Raw genomic sequence first — 26,729 nt, 5'->3', positions numbered from 1 at the left:
TTTGCCAAATTTAGTTACATTCCATTCAGAACTAGTAGCGATAAAAAACTTTACCTCCATTTCCCCTAATGGGCCCCGCACCTCCTGCCCCTGGGGACTCAGAGTTAAAACTTATACAAACTGTTCTTCTGCCAACAAGGATGTTCCTAGTCATATTTGGTTACATTCCATGGAGAACTCCATGAGAAGTAGTGATTTAAAGGATTTACCTCTATTTCCCCTATTGGGCCATGCCCCTCATGCCCGGATGGGCCAAAGCCAAAATTTATCCAAACTCTGTTCTCCTTCCCCGAAGGATGTTTTTAGCCAGATTTGGTTACATTCTATCCAGAACTCTAGGACTAGTAGCGATTTAAAAGATTTACCTCTATTTCCCCTATTACCAATTGATACAAACTCTGTTCCCCTTAACCTAAGGATATTTCTAGCCAAATTTGGTTAAATTCCATGCAGAATTCTATAACTAGTAGCAATTGAAAGGATTTACCTCTATTTCCCCTATCAGACCCCGCCCCTCCTGCCCCTAGGGGGTCGGAGCCAAAGTTTATACAAACTCTGTTCCCCTTCCCCCAAGGATATTTTTGTACAAATTTGGTAACATTCCATTCAGAACTCTAGGACTAGTAGCGATTTGAAGGATTTACCTCTATTTCCTCTGTTGGGCCCGCCCCTCCTGCCCCTGGGGGGTCAGAGCCAAAATTTATACAAACTCTGTTCCCCTTAACCTAAGGATGTTTCTGGCCAAATTTGGTTACATTCCATGCAGAACTATATGACTATAGTAGCGATTTAAAGGTTGATCGACAGATGGATGACGGACGACGGATGCAGCGCCAAGATATAAACTTACAGGCCCTTTGGGCCAGGTTAGCTAATAAATACTAGTACATCCCATGGACATTTCCATTTCAATTTTATTAACATGTGTAAAATAGTCTAACAATTGTCTCACATATAAGTTATATAAGTAGACATTTATACACACATGCTTTTTATTTAGATGTACTGCTGTGGAAAATAAGAGAGATATATAATTTTAAACACTGTTCCTATTCTCAACGGGGATGACAATGTAAACAATGTAGACAGGTTTTACACTTGGAAGCTAACACGACCACCATATACAGTGTAGAATCACAACTGTTATTGCTATCAGTATAAAAGACAAAATCTGAGTAGATATTAAACATAATTATGGGTTTTGTATATAACTTATAAATATTCAGCTAAAAAAAAAAAAGTCATTTGCTCATATTAATTGATACAATTCAAATACTAGTATATATATATTGTTTGGGTAATTTGAATGGGATTCCTAATTTGCATTAATATCATTGATAAGTGTGTTTTCAAGATTAAATTTGAAACCATTAAGTTTAAATTTTACACTCTATCTAGATCAACTGCAACAGTTGTCATTCTGTCTTTTTCTGATGACTAGAAGATGATCACATTTGTAACACATTTACGATTTCATAATACACATTTACATTACAGCTAATGATATTGCTAAATCCATCAATTATAAAAGTTTCTTTTATTTCTTGACACTTAAAACATGATATTAACTCCACCGCCGACAAATGGTGTTTTTTTTCACTATCAAAAACAGGAGCAGACGATTTAGTATTTTTCTTCAGTTGCAAAAGTTACTTACTTTACACCATTACCAACATTGAAAAGTTAAAGCTTCTAATTTTTACTTCAAGTTAAAAATATGAAAAATAATTAACTGCATCCCGAAAAAAATCTGTGGCACTATATCCTTTATGGAATAAAGTACTGATTGCGCATGCACCAAAGGCAAAATAAGTTATTTTATATTATTTTTTGTGTTAATTAGACATATATATATACACGATAAAACGTCAATTATTGTTCAAATAATAAATATCATTTATGCTCTGATGGCGGTGGAGCATCTTTAACAATTTCTCTTCGCGAACAACAATAACATACAAACATACATTGTAACAAACATCATATTTTCCCCGATAAAAAACAATTATTTCTTGATCACATAAAAGAACTTTGGTACAACACTATAATTGGCTCATAGATAAAATAAGGTTTGATTTCCAAATAGTCCCACTTAATGTAGATACTAGGGGGTTAGGAAAGCTAGTGTGCTAGGCTTCGTTATTACCTGAACAAATTTCTTAAGCCCCATCAATCAAAACAGTTCCAAATGTATGAGGAATTTCACCAAACACACACACACATCTTCACAGAAGATCATAGAATACATACATACACAGGTATGAAACAAAGGGGAAGCCAGGGTGCCGTATAAGTACTGGTATATGCACTTTTAACTGGGGTACACTGGACTATACATAACCAGAAAACTTCTCAACATTCCTGATTGTGAATGTTCCTGACTGACGGATGCTGTTTACTTTGTCAATAATCAAATCCATTTCTGGATTTTGAGTTTTCTGGACTACCGGCGTCCAGATTATCGTGGGTCCCCTGTATATATAGAATATATATAATATAATGTGTAACCACAGCACCCCAAATCTCCCCAAAATGTTACATGTCTTCCTGATATCATACATGGAGTGAAACAAAGCACACAATCACAGTATTAAGCTTGTGCATGTCCTGCAAACATGATGGATAAACAGGTAATTAAGCACATTTTTAGGATTTACAAATGTCCATTATGATGTATCAAAGTTACTTCCCTTTGTTTTGATCTGTCTGTACTTATGGAAGACCCTCCGAAGTTACCAGTTTATATACTATAGTATATGCTGACATCTCAAGTATGAATCAATACATTATCATCTATATTTATTTGAAACTTCATTCAGGTTGTCCCAAGTCTTTGTTACAACAGGCTTTTAATGATTTTACTTTTCTCTACGATGAGTTTTGTTCTATTCTCTGATGTGTTAGGTATCATCCGTTTTCTTCTGAGTATTTAGGATTGATCCACCTGTATCTCCTGAGACAAGTTATTTTTTCCTTTCCCTGACTGGCTAATTGTTGAATTATCTGTATAAGGTGTTAATTCATCTGATGGTGTTGATGTAACCTCAGTGCCTTTCTTCTCTTCAGTTTCTTTGCTCTCGTTGCCTTCATTAGATGCTGTCTTGTCCGTTTGGCTGTCAGTAACTGTTTCTGTAACAGTGCTAGCCTCTGTACCAGTTTCTTTATTTTCCTCTGTGAAATCGGACTGTTGATTGCTTTCACCCACTGTAGCCTCATTCTCATCCACATATATAATATCCTCTGGGTTTGGAGGTCGCGGCAGGAATTCCTCATCAGGCATAATATCAGCAAAGATCTGCCGGGTCTGTGAAAGATTGGTAAAATTAATATGTCTGGTAGGAAACAGTATACATTTGCTTTAGTTTATTTTGTTATATGTCCTTTTAACAACCAGTCATTTAAAGACATGCCAGGTACGGGGAATGCTGGAGGAACTAGTGGAGAAAAATCACCAACCTATGGTCAGTACCTTGCAACTGCCCTAAATGGTTTTAAAACGAAACAATTTGGTTTAAAATTTAATCTTGTGGATATATATCTAGGTTTAAAGCTCTCATATATATTACAGCAAATTAACTTTCAATTATCAAATGTAAAAACAATATAAACACAAGGACATAGTCATCCAGATCCCCCGCCAATGGAGATATCAAAGCTGAAGTAAGTTTGATTGTGGAGACTTATGTGTATGAAAAAAAACAGGAAAAAGGAAGTTGAGCTAAAAAAAGATGGAGTATAATTCAAGTAGAGCGGGGCTGCAATTGTTGAATCAGGAATACAGCCTTGACATTTATATAAGACTATATACACAAAGATGGGTGGAGTTTTGCAAAGTTACATTTACCATTTACCATGATATTTTCAGCAATGTTTCCATGGTAATGGAAAAAGTGCAAAAAATGAAAACCTTAAAATAGCAAAAGGTACTACTAGACCATAAAAAGAATGTGTCTATGAAGTTTCGTGGAAATATCTCTGCTGGTTTTAGAGTTATGCTCCGGAAATGAACCTGCTACAAAAATATGATATTTTCAGCAATGTTTCTATGGTTACAGAAAAAATCACTAAAAGTGAAAACCTAAAAATAGCGAAAGGCACTACTAGACTATAAGAACAATGTGTCTATGAAGTTTCATGGAAATATCTCTGCTGGTTTTAGAGTTGTGCTCCGGAAACGATTCTTACAAAAAAATCTGCCATTTTCAGCAATGTTTCCATGGTTACAGAAAAAAGTACAAAAAGTGAAAACCTTAAAATAGCAAAAGGCACTACTAGACCATAAGACTAATGTGCCTATGGAGTTCCGTGCATATATCTCAACCGGTTGTCCAGTTATGCTGCGGAAACGAACCTGGTACAAAAATATGATATTTTCAGCAATGTTTCCATGGTTACGGAAAAAAATGCAAAAAATGCAAACCTAAAAATAGCAAAAGGCACTACTAGACCATAAGACCAATGTGTGTATGAAGTTTCGTGGGAATATCTCTACTGGTTTTAGAGTTATGCTCCGGAAACCATTCGTACGGACGGACAGACGGACGGACGGAAACCCATTTGTATATCCCCCCGCCAACTTTGTTGGGCGGGGGATAATAAATGCACATTTCAACGAAATATATACACATCTAGGATGATACTGGAGGCAAACTTACCTGAGTTACAATATCATTAAGATCTATTTCTGGTCCAGGCCCGGACAACAGAATTATATTATCAGGAGTTCTCTCCCCTCTACTCAAGTCTTCATAATAGGTCTGACTGAAGTACATGGACCACAGGACATTAGGCTGCTCTTTATCTAAAATGTAAAAGGTTGTTAATTTTAATTGTTTTTGTGTTTATTAGTTTAACATCCTATTAACAGCCAGGGTCATATAAAATCGTGCCAGGTTACATTTTTTGTATTTGATGGAAGAAAGCCGGATTATCCGTAGAAAAACCACCGAATAGCGGCCAGTACTTTGAAACTGCCCACATGGGATTGGAACTAGCCACTCAGAGGTGGAGGGCTTGTGGTAATATGTCAAGACATCTTAACCACTCAGCCACTGCGGCCCCATGTTAAGAACTCATTATCAAGCTACATGGTAATATAAGCTCTTTACCAGCAAATGTACAAGTCATAAATATAAAGACTAGCTAGTATGCACAGTGACATGTAATATTTTGCAGTAGAAAATTTTTAAACTGACCTGTAGAATCAAATAACTTTTGTGTCACAGCTTTCAAATCGTCCCGGGGATGGATATCTCCTGATCCAGCCCTAGACATGTGTACAGCATCTGTTGTAATAAAACATATATAGTAAATTTAGTGTAAAAATTGTATTCACTGTTCTTATATTGCAGTAATTGATAAGGCTCTGGTACTGTGGTAAGGATAACACTTACGAAGGCCTTGAGGACAAGTCATGGATGATAGGGGTAGTTCTAGTACAGCTGTATATAAACTTACGAAGGCCTTGAGGACAAGTCATGGATGATGGGGGCAGTTCTAGTACAGCTGTGGGTCGATCTCCATCATCAGAATCAGGTAAATACATCAATGATAGCTAAAACAGAAGTTTGTTGGTATCAGTAAACTTCCCTCTCATAAAAAGTAGAATGTCAAGAATGAACCTAAAAGACTATGCTAAAAATCAACACTTTTTTTAATTAGATTTATAGAACCCTTCGAATACCATATTTTTTCACTGTAAATATGTTATGGTATGTATTTTCAGATTAAATCTGATTTATATTTTGTTTATCCCAATTTACAGTAATTAAATATACAGATTACCACAAATCCTCAGATTGTCACATTTTCTCTTGTAATACAAACCAACTTCTGACTTATTTTATCAATAATTACCTGTTGGTCTTCTGTATGTAAAACAGACTTATCTGTGATAAATATGCCTCGGTTCACATGTCTGGAATGTATGCAGAATCCATATCAAAATTTTCTCTAAGTCCAAGATGTATTCACTTTGCTTCAGATAACCAATATATCACAATTGAAATTTTACATTCATTATTTTAAATTGATCAGCAAAACTATTCACGACTTTTGAATTATTTTAAAATAAGATACTACATTGAATAGTGAAGAAATGTTTTTGACTATTAATGTCGAACTGAAAATAATGTATTTGATGTGTTGTGTATAATTTCTATTCCAGGTTAAGGGACACTTACCGTTTTGCTTTGTACTTCAAGTCTTCTGGATTTGCATAGGAGGATTCAATAATGAAATACCTGAGAAAAGAACATTTAATCCCTTTTAATAGTACAAAATACTTTTTTTTTAATTACCGTAGTCAAAAGCTTTTAAGATCTTCATTGAAAATGCCATTTAATCTTTTTTTTTTGTCTCATATAAACTCATGAAATATTAAGCTACAACTATCAAATTGTATTGTTCTACATTGTATTACATACTTGCAATTAACCCTTTGTCCATTAGTCAGCACAACACCTGTACATCTGTAACAGTAAACATACAAGTCTTTTATATACAGTATTGTAGTATCTTACATAATGAAAATCATATACAGACTCTATACTATTACCATCTTTCACCAAATGAGCATTCTGTCGGATTTTCTCCTTAAATCTTATGCACAACATCTATATTCAATCAACTCCTCATCCTCTTATTACAAAAATCTTCACTATCTTCACTATCTTAAGCCCTTTCTATATTCTTAAACTCGACACTCTGTACTTAGTGCCATATTCTATATTTATTGAGAGCTCTTTACTCGTTTCTTAGCTATTCAACAATCTACACTCTATCCTTGGGCTCTCATTTGACATCTCAAATACCCTATATACTGTACAGTTGTTAATACGTGTGAGGGGAATTCGCAATTTTTTTTCTGTTTTTACAAGTTAACCTCTATCTTGTGAATGATGCTTTTACAGACTACAAAGAAGATTTGCGAAAATAACTTGCTGTGAATAAGTTGCAAACAGTGAGTCACAAACCTTATACACTGCGAAATTTTACACAAATACAGCATCAATTCTTTCACACATTCCTTATTTAAACATTCTCAACTTATACCTAATGAGGCTCTGTACCACCTGACACTATCAAACTTACCTACTGAGGCTCTGTACCACCTGAAAACTATCAAACTTACCTACTGAGGCTCTGTACCACCTGAAAACTATCAAACTTAACTACTGAGGCTCTGTACCACCTGACAACTATCAAACTTACCTACTGAGGCTCTGTACCACCTGACAACTATCAAACTTACCTACTGAGGCTCTGTACCACCTGACACTATCAAACTTACCTACTGAGGCTCTGTACCACCTGACACTATCAAACTTACCTACTGAGGCTCTGTACCACCTGACAACTATCAAACTTACCTACTGAGGCTCTGTACCACCTGACAACTATCAAACTTACCTACTGAGGCTCTGTACCACCTGACAACTATCAAACTTACCTACTGAGGCTCTGTACCACCTGACACTATCAAACTTACCTACTGAGGCTCTGTACCACCTGAAAACTATCAAACCTACCTACTGAGGCTCTGTACCACCTGACAACTATCAAACTTACCTACTGAGGCTCTGTACCACCTGACAACTATCAAACTTACCTACTGAGGCTCTGTACCACCTGACAACTATCAAACTTACCTACTGAGGCTCTGTACCACCTGACACTATCAAACTTACCTACTAAGGCTCTGTACCACCTGACAACTATCAAACTTACCTACTGAGGCTCTGTACCACCTGACAACTATCAAACTTACCTACTGAGGCTCTGTACCACCTGACAACTATCAAACTTACCTACTGAGGCTCTGTACCACCTGACAACTATCAAACTTACCTACTGAGGCTCTGTACCACCTGACACTATCAAACTTACCTACTAAGGCTCTGTACCACCTGACAACTATCAAACTTACCTACTGAGGCTCTGTACCACCTGACAACTATCAAACTTACCTACTGAGGCTCTGTACCACCTGACACTATCAAACTTACCTACTAAGGCTCTGTACCACCTGACAACTATCAAACTTACCTACTAAGGCTCTGTATCACCTGACAACTATCAAACTTACCTACTGAGGCTCTGTACCACGTGCAACTATCAAACTTACTTATTATCAGCTCCTTGGATAACAGCACTCACAGCAGTACGTAAACAGTAAACACCGCCAAACACAGCACACATCCTGTCAGATGGAACATACAGTTGGTTATAGCATGAACATGCTGCTGACTTACAGCACACATCCTGTCAGATGTAAAACACAGTTGGTTATAGCATGAACATGCTGCTGACTTACAGCACACATCCTGTCAGATGTTAAACACAGTTGGTTATAGCATGAACATGCTGCTGACTTACAGCACACATCCTGTCAGATATAACATACAGATGGTTATAGCATGAACATGCTGCTGACTTACAGAACACATCCTGTCAGATATAACATACAGATGGTTATAGCATGAACATGCTGCTGACTTACAGTACACATCCTGTCAGATGTAATATACAGTTGGTTATAGCATGAACATGCTGCTGACTTACAGCACACATCCTGTCAGATGTAAAACACAATTGGTTATAGCATGAACATGCTGCTGACTTACAGTACACATCCTGTCAGATGTAATATACAGTTGGTTATAGCACGAACATGCTGCTGACTTACAGCACACATCCTGTCAGATGTAAAACACAGTTGGTTATAGCATGAACATGCTGCTGACTTACAGCACACATCCTGTCAGATGTAAAACACAATTGGTTATAGCATGAACATGCTGCTGACTTACAGCACACATCCTGTCAGATGTAATATACAGTTGGTTATAGCATGAACATGCTGCTGACTTACAGCACACATCCTGTCAGATGTAAAACACAGTTGGTTATAGCATGAACATGCTGCTGACTTACAGCACACATCCTGTCAGATGTAATATACAGTTGGTTATAGCATGAACATGCTGCTGACTTACAGCACACATCCTGTCAGATGTAAAACACAATTGGTTATAGCATGAACATGCTGCTGACTTACAACACACATCCTGTCAGATGTAAAACACAATTGGTTATAGCATGAACATGCTGCTGACTTACAGCACACATCCTGTCAGATGTAATATACAGTTGGTTATAGCATGAACATGCTGCTGACTTACAGCACACATCCTGTCAGATGTAAAACACAGTTGGTTATAGCATGAACATGCTGCTGACTTACAGCACACATCCTGTCAGATGTAAAACACAGTTGGTTATAGCATGAACATGCTGCTGACTTACAGCACACATCCTGTCAGATGTAATATACAGTTGGTTATAGCATGAACATGCTGCTGACTTACAGCACACATCCTGTCAGATGTAACATACAGATGGTTATAGCATGAACATGCTGCTGACTTACAGCACACATCCTGTCAGATGTAACATACAGTTGGTTATAGCATGAACATGCTGCTGACTTACAGTACACATCCTGTCAGATGTAATATACAGTTGGTTATAGCATGAACATGCTGCTGACTTACAGCACACATCCTGTCAGATGTAAAACACAGTTGGTTATAGCATGAACATGCTGCTGACTTACAGCACACATCCTGTCAGATGTAAAACACAATTGGTTATAGCATGAACATGCTGCTGACTTACAGCACACATCCTGTCAGATGTAAAATACAGTTGGTTATAGCATGAACATGCTGCTGACTTACAGCACACATCCTGTCAGATGTAATATACAGTCGGTTATAGCATGAACATGCTGCTGACTTACAGCACACATCCTGTCAGATGTAATATACAGTTGGTTATAGCATGAACATGCTGCTGACTTACAGAACACATCCTGTCGGATATAACATACAGATGGTTATAGCATGAACATGCTGCTGACTTACAGAACACATCCTGTAGGATATAACATACAGATGGTTATAGCATGAATATGCTGCTGACTTACAGCACACATCCTGTCAGATGTAAAACACAGTTGGTTATAGCATGAACATGCTGCTGACTTACAGCACACATCCTGTCAGATGTAATATACAGTTGGTTATAGCATGAACATGCTGCTGACTTACAGCACACATCCTGTCAGATGTAAAACACAATTGGTTATAGCATGAACATGCTGCTGACTTACAGCACACATCCTGTCAGATGTAATATACAGTTGGTTATAGCATGAACATGCTGCTGACTTACAGCACACATCCTGTCAGATGTAAAACACAGTTGGTTATAGCATGAACATGCTGCTGACTTACAGCACACATCCTGTCAGATGTAATATACAGTTGGTTATAGCATGAACATGCTGCTGACTTACAGTACACATCCTGTCAGATGTAATACACAGTTGGTTATAGCATGAACATGCTGCTGACTTACAGCACACATCCTGTCAGATGTAATATACAGATGGTTATAGCATGAACATGCTGCTGACTTACAGTACACATCCTGTCAGATATAACATACAGATGGTTATAGCATGAACATGCTGCTGACTTACAGCACACATCCTGTCAGATGTAAAACACAGTTGGTTATAGCATGAACATGGTGCTGACTTACAGCACACATCCTGTCAGATGTAATATACAGTTGGTTATAGCATGAACATGCTGCTGACTTTCAGCACACATCCCTGTCAGATGTAAAACACAGTTGGTTATAGCATGAACATGCTGCTGACTTACAGCACACATCCTGTCATATGTAAAACACAGTTGGTTATAGCATGAACATGCTGCTGACTTACAGCACACATCCTGTCAGATGTAATACACAGTTGGTTATAGCATGAACATGCTGCTGACTTACAGCACACATCCTGTCAGATGTAAAACACAGTTGGTTATAGCATGAACATGCTGCTGACTTACAGTACACATCCTGTCAGATGTAAAACACAGTTGGTTATAGCATTAACATGCTGCTGACATACAGTAACATCATTCACTCATCCTGTCAAGATATACATACAGTGGTTATAGCATGAACATGCTGCTGACTTACAGTACACATCCTTCAGATGTAAACATGGTTATAGCTGACATGCTGTGACAGTCCTGGTTATATAGCATGAACATGCTGCTGACTTACAGCACACATCCTGTCAGATGTAAAACACAGTTGGTTATAGCATGAACATGCTGCTGACTTACAGCACACATCCTGTCAGATGTAAAACACAATTGGTTATAGCATGAACATGCTGCTGACTTACAGAACACATCCTGTCGGATATAACATACAGATGGTTATAGCATGAACATGCTGCTGACTTACAGAACACATCCTGTAGGATATAACATACAGATGGTTATAGCATGAATATGCTGCTGACTTACAGCACACATCCTGTCAGATGTAAAACACAATTGGTTATAGCATGAACATGCTGCTGACTTACAGAACACATCCTGTCGGATATAACATACAGATGGTTATAGCATGAACATGCTGCTGACTTACAGAACACATCCTGTAGGATATAACATACAGATGGTTATAGCATGAATATGCTGCTGACTTACAGCACACATCCTGTCAGATGTAAAACACAGTTGGTTATAGCATGAACATGCTGCTGACTTACAGCACACATCCTGTCAGATGTAATATACAGTTGGTTATAGCATGAACATGCTGCTGACTTACAGCACACATCCTGTCAGATGTAACATACAGATGGTTATAGCATGAACATGCTGCTGACTTACAGCACACATCCTGTCAGATGTAACATACAGTTGGTTATAGCATGAACATGCTGCTGACTTACAGCACACATCCTGTCAGATGTAAAACACAGTTGGTTATAGCATGAACATGGTGCTGACTTACAGCACACATCCTGTCAGATGTAATATACAGTTGGTTATAGCATGAACATGCTGCTGACTTACAGTACACATCCTGTCAGATGTAATATACAGTTGGTTATAGCATGAACATGCTGCTGACTTACAGCACACATCCTGTCAGATGTAAAACACAGTTGGTTATAGCATGAACATGCTGCTGACTTACAGCACACATCCTGTCATATGTAAAACACAGTTGGTTATAGCATGAACATGCTGCTGACTTACAGCACACATCCTGTCAGATGTAATACACAGTTGGTTATAGCATGAACATGCTGCTGACTTACAGCACACATCCTGTCAGATGTAAAACACAGTTGGTTATAGCATGAACATGCTGCTGACTTACAGTACACATCCTGTCAGATGTAAAACACAGTTGGTTATAGCATGAACATGCTGCTGACTTACAGTACACATCCTGTCAGATATAACATACAGATGGTTATAGCATGAACATGCTGCTGACTTACAGTACACATCCTTTCAGATGTAACATACAGTTGGTTATAGCATGAACATGCTGCTGACTTACAGCACACATCCTGTCAGATGTAAAACACAGTTGGTTATAGCATGAACATGCTGCTGACTTACAGCACACATCCTGTCAGATGTAATATACAGTTGGTTATAGCATGAACATGCTGCTGACTTACAGCACACATCCTGTCAGATGTAAAACACAGTTGGTTATAGCATGAACATGCTGCTGACTTACAGCACACATCCTGTCAGATGTAAAACACAATTGGTTATAGCATGAACATGCTGCTGACTTACAGCACACATCCTGTCAGATGTTAAACACAGTTGGTTATAGCATGAACATGCTGCTGACTTACAGCACACATCCTGTCAGATATAACATACAGATGGTTATAGCATGAACATGCTGCTGACTAACAGAACACATCCTGTCAGATATAACATACCTATGGTTATAGCATGAACATGCTACTGACTTACAGTACACATCCTGTCAGATGTAATATACAGTTGGTTATGGCATGAACATGCTGCTGACTTACAGCACACATCCTGTCAGATGTAAAACACAATTGGTTATAGCATGAACATGCTGCTGACTTACAGTACACATCCTGTCAGATGTAATATACAGTTGGTTATAGCATGAACATGCTGCTGACTTACAGCACACATCCTGTCAGATGTAAAACACAATTGGTTATAGCATGAACATGCTGCTGACTTACAGCACACATCCTGTCAGATGTAAAACACAGTTGGTTATAGCATGAACATGCTGCTGACTTACAGTACACATCCTGTCAGATGTAATATACAGTTGGTTATAGCATGAACATGCTGCTGACTTACAGCACACATCCTGTCAGATGTAAAACACAATTGGTTATATAGCATGAACATGCTGCTGACTTACAGCACACATCCTGTCAGATGTAAAACACAATTGGTTATAGCATGAACATGCTGCTGACTTACAGCACACATCCTGTCAGATGTAAAACACAGTTGGTTATAGCATGAACATGCTGCTGACTTACAGCACACATCCTGTCAGATGTAATATACAGTTGGTTATAGCATGAACATGCTGCTGACTTACAGCACACATCCTGTCAGATGTAATATACAGTTGGTTATAGCATGAACATGCTGCTGACTTACAGCACACATCCTGTCAGATGTAAAACACAGTTGGTTATAGCATGAACATGCTGCTGACTTACAGCACACATCCTGTCAGATGTAAAACACAGTTGGTTATAGCATGAACATGCTGCTGACTTACAGCACACATCCTGTCAGATGTAAAACACAGTTGGTTATAGCATGAACATGCTGCTGACTTACAGCACACATCCTGTCAGATGTAATATACAGTTGGTTATAGCATGAACATGCTGCTGACTTACAGCACACATCCTGTCAGATGTAAAACACAGTTGGTTATAGCATGAACATGCTGCTGACTTACAGCACACATCCTGTCAGATGTAAAACACAGTTGGTTATAGCATGAACATGCTGCTGACTTACAGTACACATCCTGTCAGATGTAAAACACAGTTGGTTATAGCATGAACATGCTGCTGACTTACAGTACACATCCTGTCAGATGTAAAACACAGTTGGTTATAGCATGAACATGCTGCTGACTTACAGTACACATCCTGTCAGATGTAAAATACAGTTGGTTATAGCATGAACATGCTGCTGACTTACAGTACACATCCTGTCAGATGTAACATACAGTTGGTTATAGCATGAACATGCTGCTGACTTACAGCACACATCCTGTCAGATGTAAAACACAGTTGGTTATAGCATGAACATGCTGCTGACTTACAGCACACATCCTGTCAGATGTAAAACACAGTTGGTTATAGCATGAACATGCTGCTGACTTACAGCACACATCCTGTCAGATGTAAATACAGTTGGTTATAGCATGAACATGCTGCTGACTTACAGCACACATCCTGTCAGATATAACATACAGGGTTATAGCATGAACATGCTGCTGACTTACAGCACACATCCTGTCAGATGTAACATACAGATGGTTATAGCATGAACATGCTGCTGACTTACAGCACACATCCTGTCAGATGTAACATACAGTTGGTTATAGCATGAACATGCTGCTGACTTACAGCACACATCCTGTCAGATGTAACATACAGTTGGTTATAGCATGAACATGCTGCTGACTTACAGCACACATCCTGTCAGATGTAACATACAGAGGTTATAGCATGAACATGCTGCTGACTTACAGCACACATCCTGTCAGATGTAACATACAGTTGGTTATAGCATGAACATGCTGCTGACTTACAGCACACATCCTGTCAGATGTAAACATACAGTTGGTTATAGCATGAACATGCTGCTGACTTACAGTACACATCCTGTCAGATGTAACATACAGTTGGTTATAGCATGAACATGCTGCTGACTTACAGCACACATCCTGTCAGATGTAAATACAGTTGGTTATAGCATGAACATGCTGCTGACTTACAGCACACATCCTGTCAGATGTAATATACAGTTGGTTATAGCATGGACATGCTGCTGACTTACAGCACACATCCTGTCAGATGTAACATACAGATGGTTATAGCATGAACATGCTGCTGACTTACAGCACACATCCTGTCAGATGTAATATACAGTTGGTTATAGCACGAACATGCTGCTGACTTACAGCACACATCCTGTCAGATGTAAAACACAATTGGTTATAGCATGAACATGCTGCTGACTTACAGCACACATCCTGTCAGATGTAAAACACAGTTGGTTATAGCATGAACATGCTGCTGACTTACAGCACACATCCTGTCAGATGTAACATACAGATGGTTATAGCATGAACATGCTGCTGACTTACAGTACACATCCTGTCAGATGTAATACACAGTTGGTTATAGCATAAACATGCTGCTGACTTACAGCACACATCCTGTCAGATGTAACATACAGTTGGTTATAGCTTGAACATGCTGCTGACTTACAGCACACATCCTGTCAGATGTAACACACATTTGGTTATAGCATAAATATGCCACAGGTCAATTGATGCATACTGTTTTTCACAAATACAATTTTAGTTTTAATATAATCTTAATATGATTTTTTATGATTATAATATTCTTATAATGACATTGATCATGATCACTGATTTTTAGAAACACGGCCACATTGTTTCTGCCTGTAAGCTTGACTTGCAAAATATGAACAAATCTCTGTCGTATCTGCCAATAGAACCAAAATGAGAAATAATTTGAATTTTCAAAGGACGTATATTTAATGTATGGTTACCATTGAAACCTTACCTACAGAAGCTCTGTGGGAAGTTCATCCACCGCCATAAATGAGGCCACCAGGATAAGCTGTGTTTCCATAGCGAACCAAGTGAAGTGTCAGGGACAATTTTTTGTTCTTTGCTAAACCCCTGTGTTCATTATAAATTTACATCCGAGTCCATTAATTTTTGCCTTTAGTTATTTGCTTAGTGTGTCACTATTATTCGAAATCCATCTTTACAGTATTTTGGACAGTATGACCTTTAATTGCTTCTAGATATCCTACAAAAATACATTGATTAATTTACTGGTAGTATATTTTTAATGTAAATGGTCTATGTGCATTACGGTCTGTATTGAACAAGTAAAAATGTAATGTCAACAAGAGGCCCATGGGCCTTAACGGTCACCTGTGTTCAGATACAGAATGAAACAAAGACATGCATATAAACGCTATATATTTGCCCATCAGGCCCTTGAAGTCAGTCAGTGATTTTATAAATTTGACTTTTTAATCTATGAAGATTATTTGGTTCCATCAAATCTGTGAAATCAGAAGAAAGATTTTTGAAATGTTATCCATTTTGACCCCTTTTGGCCCCACCCCTCTGGCCCCTGGGGGTCGTCCAGGACCAATATGGATATGATGTTAAAATGCTATCTCAGACTAATAATTCTAACCCAGTTTGACTAATTTCCTATGAAAAATAGGCAAATAATGTTCATAAATGTGTTTTTCCTATATAAACTAAAGTAAACTTGACCCCCTCCCCAGAGGGAAACATGGGACCCCAGGGCCATGAAATTCACAATTTTTGTAAAGGACTTTAAGACCTTTCAATCTATGCAGAGTATTTGATTCTACCAGTTCCAGAATTTCAGAAGAAGATTTTTGAAGTTTTAGCCTATTTGACCCGTTTTGGCCCCGCCCCTAAGGCCCCTTGGGATCAGTCATAGAAAATTTGGTAATAAGATTCAATGGTCATCACATAGGGATAATTCTGACTACAATTGACTAATTTCCTATTATAATGACTAAATAATGCTCAAAAATGTCTTTTCCCTTTATAAACTACAGTAAACTTACCCCCCTCCCCAGGGGGAAACCTGAGACCCAAGGGTCATATAATTCACAATTTTCATAAAACACCTTAAGACCTGCCTTTTTTATGACGAGTATTTGATTCTACCATTTCCAGTATTTAAGAAGAAGATTTTTAAAGTTTTAGCCTATTTGCCCCTTTTGGCCCCGCCCCTGTGCCCTGAGGGGGTTGACCAGGACCAATATAGATATAATATTTAAATGTTATCTCAGGCTAATAATTCTAAACAAGTTTGACTCATTTCCTATGAAAATTGAGCAAAAAATGCTCATAAATGTGTTTTCCCTATATAAACTATAGTAAACTTGACCCCCTCCCCAGGGGGGAAACGTGATGGGTCATATAATTCACAATTTTCATAAAACACCTTAAGACCTGTCCATCTAAGAAGAGTATTTGGTTCTACCATTTCCAGTATTTAAGAAGAAAATTTTTAAAGTTTTAGCCTATTTGCCCCTTTTGGCCCCGCCCCTCTGCCCGAGGGGGTTGACCAGGACCAATATAGATATGATATTAAAATGTTATCTCAGGCTAATAATTCTAAACAAGTTCGACTCATTTCCTATGAAAATTAAGCAAAAAATGCTCATAAATGTGTTTTCCCTAGTAAACTTGACCCCCTCCCCAGGGGGAAACGTGAGACCCCAGGGTCATATAATTCACAATTTTTGTAAAGGACCTCAAGACCTTTCCATCTATGAGTATGTGATTCTACCATTTCCAGGATTTCAGAAGAAGATTTTTGTAGTTATAGCCTATTTGACCCCTTTTGACCCCACCCCTAAGGCCCCTGGGGGTCAGTTATGGAAAATTGGTTAATAGGATTCAATGGCCATCTCATACGGATAATTCTGACAATATTTGACTCATTTCCTATTACAAATGATCAAATAATACTCAAAAATGTGTTTTCCCTATATAAACTATAGTAAACTTAACCCCCTCCCCAGGGGGAAACCTGAGACCCCAGGGTCATATAATTCACAATTTTTGTAAAGGACCTCAAGACCTTTCCATCTACGAAGAGTATGTGATTCTACCATTTCCAGGATTTCAGAAGAAGATTTTTGAAGTTATAGCCTATTTGACCCCTTTTGACCCCGCCCCTAAGGCCCCTGGGGGTCAGTTATGGAAAATTGGTTAATAGGATTCAATGGCCATCTCATACGGATAATTCTGACAATATTTGACTCATTTCCTATTACAAATGATCAAATAATACTCAAAAATGTGTTTTCCCTATATAAACTATAGTAAACTTAACCCCCTCCCCAGGGGGAAACCTGAGACCCAAGGGTCATATAATTCACAATTTTTGTAAAGGACCTCAAGACCTTTCCATCTACGAAGAGTATGTGATTCTACCATTTCCAGGATTTCAGAAGAAGATTTTTGAAGTTATAGCCTATTTGACCCCTTTTGACCCCGCCCCTAAGGCCACTGGGGGTCAGTTATGGAAAATTGGTTAATAGGATTCAATGGCCATCTCATACGGATAATTCTGACAATATTTGACTCATTTCCTATTACAAATGATCAAATAATACTCAAAAATGTGTTTTTTCCCTATATAAACTATAGTAAACTTAACCCCCTCCCCAGGGGGAAACCTGAGACCCCAGGGTCATATAATTCACAATTTTTGTAAAGGACCTCAAGACCTTTCCATCTACGAAGAGTATGTGATTCTACCATTTCCAGGATTTCAGAAGAAGATTTTTGAAGTTATAGCCTATTTGACCCCTTTTGACCCCGCCCCTAAGGCCACTGGGGGTCAGTTATGGAAAATTGGTTAATAGGATTCAATGGCCATCTCATACGGATAATTCTGACAATATTTGACTCATTTCCTATTACAAATGATCAAATAATACTCAAAAATGTGTTTTCCCTATATAAACTATAGTAAACTTAACCCCCTCCCCCAGGGGGAAACCTGAGACCCCAGGGTCATATAATTCACAATTTTTGTAAAGGACCTTAGGACCTTTCTATCTATGAAGAGTATTTAATTCCATCACATCTGTGAGTGGAGAAGAAGATTTTTGAAATTTTAGTCAATTTTACCCCTTTTAGCCCCTCCCATAGCTCCCTGGGGGGTGGGGACCATATAATTCACAATTTTGATTGGCCTTATGCCTTAGAAGGTTTGTGCAAAATTTCATTGAAATTGCTTCAGCAGTTTTGGAGAAGAAGTTGAAAATGTAAATTGTTTACGGACATACGACGGACGACGCACGACGCACGACGGACGACGGACGACGACGGACAAAAGGCGATTAGAATAGGTCACTTGAGACTTCGTCTCAGGTGACCTAAAAATGCTTTGTACTCCTTTACCCCAGCTGACCTTATGGTTATGAAAAAGAAGTTGGAATTGAAAATATTTACAATGACAGACTTAAAGCTCAATACAGATTACTGCTATTTTTATCACACTAACAAGCAGATATATGGTGCTTGTTTGGTATTATGGTGCACTGTAACAGAGCCAAGAGGTATATATTGGGTTAAAGATGTATTATTATAGTCAATTGAGATTGAAATGTAAGGAAGATAAATATGATCCTACCTCTGTTGTTGACACAGTATCTGTCACCATGGCGATGGAATGTTGCACAAAATGGCAAATATTTTTTGTTAATTTCTGTGATTTCAAGAAGTCTTTAAAAGGCTTATCTGCAAAATCTGAAACATATTGGAAACGTAATTAGCAATAGAATTGAAAATGAAAACATAATGATTTAACATAAAACACATTATGTTTACAATCTTTCCATCAACAAATCAATGAAAAATCAATAATAATCTCCAACAGTCGATGAAAGCATTCTGATGGTAAATGTTCGCGATTTTTCCAATGGTTCTATTTTCCAATTACTTGGACATTTCACATCACACAAAATATGATGTTATATCTAGTGTACCTTGATACTGGTCTTCGTGATTTGTATAATCAGCACAGAAGGTGAGCAGTTTCATCAACATGCGCTTCTCCAGCATGGACACATCCTTACTACTGAACACATCTGCCCGAGAACAAGGAACCTACACAACAAAAACAGTAGGAATTTCAGTTCTTTTGAAGGAATTTCAGTTCTATCTAAAATCATAGAAATTTACATTATTGCTGTGTATTGAATTACCATTTCAAGCACAATGACAATTTGTTATGTTAAATTCTTCATAAGCATAAGTCTAAGCTATGTTTTATAAAAGTTAACTTTTTATTTTTTAATCCAGAGTGTTGTATTTGCTGTAATTATCTCCCCTTATCTCTCCTAATTATATGGTGGTTTGCTATTGAAAAATTTTATGAAAGAACATTTCTGGAAAAAATCTAAATTATTTAAAGACATATTGATGATCTAACTTAAAAAAGAAAATTCATCTCAGAAAAGAGAATTATTAATTGTGTCTATTTAAAGATTGTTTACTGTTTTTGTCCAGAACAAAGATTAATGTCATTTTAATGATTATCTAATCTCACCCACCAACATTCTTTAGTTCTTTTACCTTCTCGAGTTTGTCGTTAAGGAAGGTGAGTACCCTGGTTACCGTCCTAAACTCACAGTACTTAGCAATATCAGATGATATCAATAGTTCCACCATATTCCCTGCACAATACAGCAACTGCAACATAACATTAGATAAGATGCTAATCATTGAGAAATCATAATACATGTAGTTCAAATCTGGTCAATATTGAGATAGGACACAACACTTTTATATATAATGCTACAATATACACATAAAAAATAGGCCCAGGTGACCTGTATCAATCACTCATTTCATTCATAAGAAAAAATTTAAAGGACTTCAATTTATTCCCCTATTGAGTCCAGCCACATTTAAGTTCAATCACAAAAAACTGCTTTCCATGCAAAGAATGATTTTGATGGTTAAAATCCACTCTGTAGCAATTGGAAATAGACAAATGTCAGCAGATGTCGAGATAATGAATGCCAAACCATGACATAAGCAGATGACCGTATAGGATGTACCCAATCCTGTGTAGTGATTTTTCAAAGCAACGAGTCATTTTTAGCATTTCTAATATCAAAGTTGCAGTTGAACTTTTTAAACGTTTTGATATATGTGCCATGCATTATTAATAATGACTGTTGATATTACAAAGATTATAATAGCAATATATACTAGTGATAATGAAATTTATTTTGAACCATAAAACTTACCCTTGGTGCCAGGTCTAGGTTAAACTTGCGCCATTCCTTCTTCAGTTTAGTGGCAGTCCATGATTTTTTACTTTCTTTCTCTACAATTTTTTCTGTCTGTGGAGGTTTGGTCTCTTCAGACTTTTGTTTAGGCAATGTTTCTGTGTTTGGCTTAGACTGCTCTGCAGGCTCCCCTGATTTAGTCACCGATTCTTTGTTCAAGTCTTCATCTTTTGTTTCTTCTGGCAAAACTTGGCTTGAATTTTCTGTTTTTTCATTCTTACTTTCATTTGATTTATCAGTTTTATCCAAAACTGGTTCCTCATCACTAATATAAAGAGTTGTTAATATAATTAGATATAAATTTAAATTTACAAATTTTTTGGAAGATTTCATGGTTAAATACTTGGAAATTAGTATATAAAATTGACAAATATTTCAATGATGACTTTGCAATAAGATAGTTTTTTCTGGCTACGTATTCTAAGACCATTCCTTTGCCTAATTTTGCAAAACCTAAACTTTTCATTGGTAAGTATAAGTTCATATTACCTGACATGGTACTCTGTTGCTATGTTGAAGTAGGTTTTCCCCTTAACACACAGATCTAATCGGGACAGTGTCTCCCCAGGTTGTAGAATCGTGTCCTCATCTATGGTGGGGTGTTCTAGGTCATGTTCACCTGATACCTGTTACAGTAATTATTTAATCAAGCATTGAATAATCAGGCAATTAATCATTAAATTTAAAGTTTAGGTTCTTTGTTTTAAATACATGTATATGTACCAGTAATTGATTTCTAGCCATTAAATCATATGTTACTAAAAATCATTTATTTACATTTACATCTGACATCAAATTATCAACATATTTTAAAGGAATGTTTGTTTGTTTAGAAACATTTGTTTTGGAATTACTTTGAATAATCAAAGTACTGCAAATACAACGCAGCAGAAAAAAAAATAGAATGAAATTTCCAAAATATATAAACCATTATAATATATATATTTGATATCAATTATTTCCAGAATATTCAACTAATTGCAGAAAATACATATATGTTTTGTTTGACATTCTTCTTAATTAAAATTCCTGTATGAAATAAAAGATTTTAAAATTATAAAGAAAACAAAAGTCTCATATTCATTAAAAATGAGTTTTTATCCTATACTCTTGACTCTTATGTTTCACATACACTTATTTAGGTAAAATCATGCACATGAGGGCAGCCTTATATTGCCTTTACCTCAGATCTGTTTTCAGCAGTCATTTAGAAACATTATTTTAATGTACACAGAAAGAACCTCTGATTAGTTTACTTTATAACTCTCAGGTCTATCAGCCTTATATAGTAAGTCCAATTTCTATAGTCATTAACAGAGATTATGTAAGTTAAAGGAGTCACCAGTGTGCATAGATTGTGTGTATACACATGCACAGACAACAGTCAGGGAGTTATGGTATATGGTAGACCTAGATGGCACTTTGTATTATATACTTTGTATTCTACCAATCAGAAGGCATTCTTCCCAAAACTGCCTTACAGCCAACTGCAGTAATTTGGAAAGGCTCCCTTCTGATTGGACCAAATGAATATTATTCAATGTATAGGGCATTGATGAATGTAAGTTAATAAATGAAATAGTTTAAGAGGTCACCACTAGATGTCATTGTAGGGCAAGTCCTACACATACTGTATATTAATACCAGATAGCAATAATACAAACATCTACACACATAGTATTAAAAAAGTTACCTCCTTTGTCCATTTGTTTATATTTTCTAGATTAAATGAAGCCCACTGACCACTGTAGTATTCATTCCTGTTGACATACAAAACAGAGGCAATATTTCAGTAAAACCCCTTGTAGAACACACTGCAGGCTTTGAATAATTTGTTGTGAAAACCATTTTTGATGATCAACAAACTAAATATCTCTATACTCACAGATTTTATAATTACTGTAACTTTTCTTGCCTAAAAACTTTAAAAGTTTAAAAAAAAAAACTAAATAGTATCAAACATTAAAAGTAACAATGGAAAAATATTTTTGTTAAAATATGATAACATACCAGATATATGTTTGTTTTAGACATTATAGTTTTTCTCCTTTTTTCATTTATATATAGGCACGGTTTGATAACCATTTACAGTCCAATTTACCTGTATCACAACAAACAATAAAACATGAATTAAACTTACCTATCAATGTGTAATACTTTTTGACCCACTCTGGATAGAGCTGCAGCTACAATACTCTCAGGCATCCCTACAAGGGGAAAACATGAACTTATCAATATACATCATAATTAGATGTTTATTTTAATTTATTAGTCACATTAATTTTAACTTAGACAGGGAAAAGATATTAACTCAAGCCCAGTATGCTGTTGTCTTTGGGCTAATAAATTAAACACAGAAGTGACGTATACATAAAGTATGTATAATTAATAATAAATAATAGTATAGAAAGTGCGGCTAGATTTCATTAATGATAGCTTAAATGACAAATCGAATAAAAGTTAAAATACAAACAGAAATAATTAATTTACTATTGAGGAATATTTCAAGTCATGATCAGCAATCTGTTCTGTAAACATGTAAATGTATATTTTAGTGTAGAAGGAGTGGTTCGATGTGGCTTGTAACTACTATAAAGTGCTGAATAAAGGGACCTATCAATCTGCTGATGAAATATGGTTTTCTAACTTCTATGAGTCAGTTAAGTTGAAATTGATAAAGTCGCAGATTTACACACGGGAGAACGCGTAGCTAATGACTCAATAACGACTGGAATGCATGCGTGTTTTTTCCCTGTCTATATTGGATTCCAACATTTTTTCTTTTCCTTTCTTGCATACACTCACTCAATTTGACATAAACTTCAGTTTGATGAAGGTGATCATTATAAAGAAGATGCAGGTGAAATTAATATGAATATATAGCATGATTAGATGTTAATATGAAAATTAATTTTCTTTTGAAACAGCTAAATCAACAAGAGGCCCAGAGGGCCTGTATCGCTCACCTGGTTTGTAATGCCAAGTAATGTTCTGAATACAGGTTCATTGTTTCTTTTCTGAAGGAATTTTAATATTAACCTCTAAATCCCCTATTGGGCCCCACCCCTATCGCCCCCTGGGGGTCAGAGCCAAAATTTATACAAGTTCTGTTCCCCTTCCCCCAAGGATGTTTATGGCCAAATTTGGTCACAACCCAAGCAAAACTCTAGGACAAGAAGTGATTTATAGGATTTACCTCTATTTCCCCTATTGGGCCCCACCCGTCCTGCCCTCGGGGGGCCAGAGTCAAAATTTATACAAGTTCTGTTCCCCTTCCCCCAAGGATGTTTGTGGCCAAATTTGGTTACAATCCATGCAGAACTCTATGACTAGTAGCGATTTAAAGGATTTACCTCTATTTCCCCTATTGGGCCCCGCCCCTCCTGCCCACGGGGGGTCAGAGCCAAAACTTATACAAGTTCTGTTCCCCTTCCCCAAAGGATGCTTGTGGCCAAATTTGGTTACATTCCATTCAGAACTCTATGACTAGTAGCGATTTAAAGGATTTACCTCTATTACCCCTATTGGGCCCCGCCCCTCCTGCCCCGGAGGGACAGAGCCAAAATTTATAAAAGTTCTGTTCCCCCTCCCCCAAGGATGTTTGTGGCCAAATTTGGTTACATTCCATTCAGAACTCTATGACTAGTAGCGATTTAAAGGATTTATCTCTATTTCCCCTATTCGGCCCCGCCCCTCCTGCCCCCGGGGGACCAGAGCCAAAATTTATACAAGTTCTGTTCCCCTTCCCCCAAGGATGTTTGTGGCCGAATTTAGTTACATTCCATTCAGAACTCTATGACAAGTAGCGATTTAAAGGATTTACCTCTATTTCCCCTATTCGGCCCCGCCCCTCCTGCCCCCGGGGGACCAGAGTCAAAATTTACACAAGTTCTGTTCCCCTTCCCCCAAGGATGTTTGTGGCCGAATTTGGTTACAATTCATGTAAAACTCTATGACAAGTAGCGATATAAAGGATTTACCTCTATTTCGCCTATTGGGCCCCGCCCCTCCTGCCCCCGGGGGACCAGAGCCAAAATTTAAACAAGTTCTTTTCCCCTTCCCCAAAGGATGTTTGTGGCCAAATTTGGTTACATTCCATTCAGAGCTCTATGAAGAGAAGCGATTTAAAGGATTTACCTTTATTACCTCTATTGGGCCCCGCCCCTCCTGCCCCCGGGGTGTCAGAGCCAACATTTATACAAGTTCTGTTTCCCTTCCCCCAAGGATGTTTGTGGCCAAATTTAGTTACATTCCATTCAGAACTCTACGACAAGTAGCGATTTAAAGGATTTACCTCTATTTCCCCTATTGGGCCCCGCCCCTCCTGACCCGTGGGATCAGAGCCAAAATTTATACAAGTTCTGTTCCCCTTCCCCCAAGGATGTTTGTGGCCAAATTTAGTTACATTCCATTCAGAACTCTATGACTAGTAGCGATTTAAAGGATTTACCTCTATTTCCCCTATTCGGCCCGGCCCCTCCTGCCCCCGGGGGACCAGAGCCAAAATTTATACAAGTTCTGTTCCCCTTCCCCCAAGGATGTTTGTGGCCAAATTTGGTTACAGTTCATGTAGAACTCTATGACTAGTAGCGATTTAAAGGATTTACCTCTATTTCCCCTATTGGGCCCCGCCCCTCCTGCCCTCGGGGGACCAGAGCCAAAATTTATACAAGTTCTGTTCCCCTTCCCCAAAGGATGTTTGTGGCCAAATTTGGTTACATTCCATGCAGAACTCTAGGACAAGTAGCGATTTAAAGGACTTACCTCTATTACCCCTATTGGGCCCCGCCCCTCCTGCCCCTGGGGGACTAGAGCCAAAATTTATACAAGTTCTGTTTCCCCTCCCCCGAGGATATTTGTGGTCAAATTTGGTTACAATCCATGCAGAACTCTAGGACAAGTAGCGATTTATAGGATTTACCTCCATTTCCCCTATTGGGCCCCGCCCCTCCTGCCCCGGGGGGGACAGAGCCAAAATTTATACAAGTTCTGTTCCCCCTCCCCCAAGGATGTTTGTGGCCAAATTTGGTTACAATCCATGCAGAACTCTATGACTAGTAGCGATTTAAAGGAAATGTTGACAGACGGACGGACGGACGGACGACGGACGCCGCGCCATGACATAAGCTCACCGGCCCTTCGGGCCAGGTGAGCTAAAAACTAGCAACCGATATATTTACAAATGCAAAATAAATAAGAGATATAATCATTATATTAAAATCATTCAGAAAATTCTAAACATGACTATGAGTCATGATCGTGAATGACATGTTGTTCTGACGAAAGATAAAACTAAAACAGTAAAATCTAGGCCTAGCACTAAAAGGACATATGTATCGCTGTTCTTCTTTCTTGGAAGAGTAGGAAATGACACAAGTATTAACAAAATGACACTTAAAGTTTATCAAAGCAATTTGGTAACTTAAATGTCACAGATTAGTTGAATAAAGTCATATACCAGTGCCGAGGACAACAACATCAAAATCTCCTGGTAGTTCGTCTGCCATGTTGGTTTTGTTTATCCAATGATAGCCGAAGTTTCGCACAGCGTTTTCCTTTTTTATTTTGTCTAATGGTTAGAATCTAAATGATAAAGAAAGCGTGAAAAGAAATTTGATTTTTTTACTATGAAAATATAGATATTACCGTAGAAGCGATCGCATAACGCAACAAATAATTTAA

At 37.5% G+C, this 26,729-nt stretch overlaps 1 protein-coding gene across 1 annotated transcript; it reads right to left on the bottom strand.

Annotated features, from left to right (window-relative positions):
* Positions 1 to 896: 896 nt before the first annotated feature.
* LOC138327880 (rab proteins geranylgeranyltransferase component A 2-like) lies at positions 897 to 26,561 on the bottom strand. Its single transcript, XM_069274322.1, is given in 18 exon segments — positions 897 to 3,304; positions 4,656 to 4,801; positions 5,196 to 5,285; positions 5,458 to 5,554; positions 5,857 to 5,917; positions 6,183 to 6,242; positions 6,426 to 6,470; positions 8,126 to 8,200; positions 15,737 to 15,759; positions 15,762 to 15,855; positions 19,383 to 19,497; positions 19,737 to 19,857; positions 20,326 to 20,442; positions 21,006 to 21,312; positions 21,537 to 21,673; positions 22,741 to 22,807; positions 23,188 to 23,254; positions 26,506 to 26,561. Coding segments are annotated over 18 exon segments (2,046 nt in total). The 5' UTR covers positions 26,555 to 26,561; the 3' UTR covers positions 897 to 2,929.
* Positions 26,562 to 26,729: the final 168 nt, after the last annotated feature.

This window comes from Argopecten irradians, chromosome 7 (genome assembly GCF_041381155.1).
Source record: "Argopecten irradians isolate NY chromosome 7, Ai_NY, whole genome shotgun sequence".
Taxonomy (NCBI): Eukaryota; Metazoa; Mollusca; class Bivalvia; order Pectinida; family Pectinidae; genus Argopecten; species Argopecten irradians.
The sequence above is the reverse complement of the archived record's forward strand: the minus strand, read 5'-3'. Positions and strand labels throughout refer to the sequence as shown.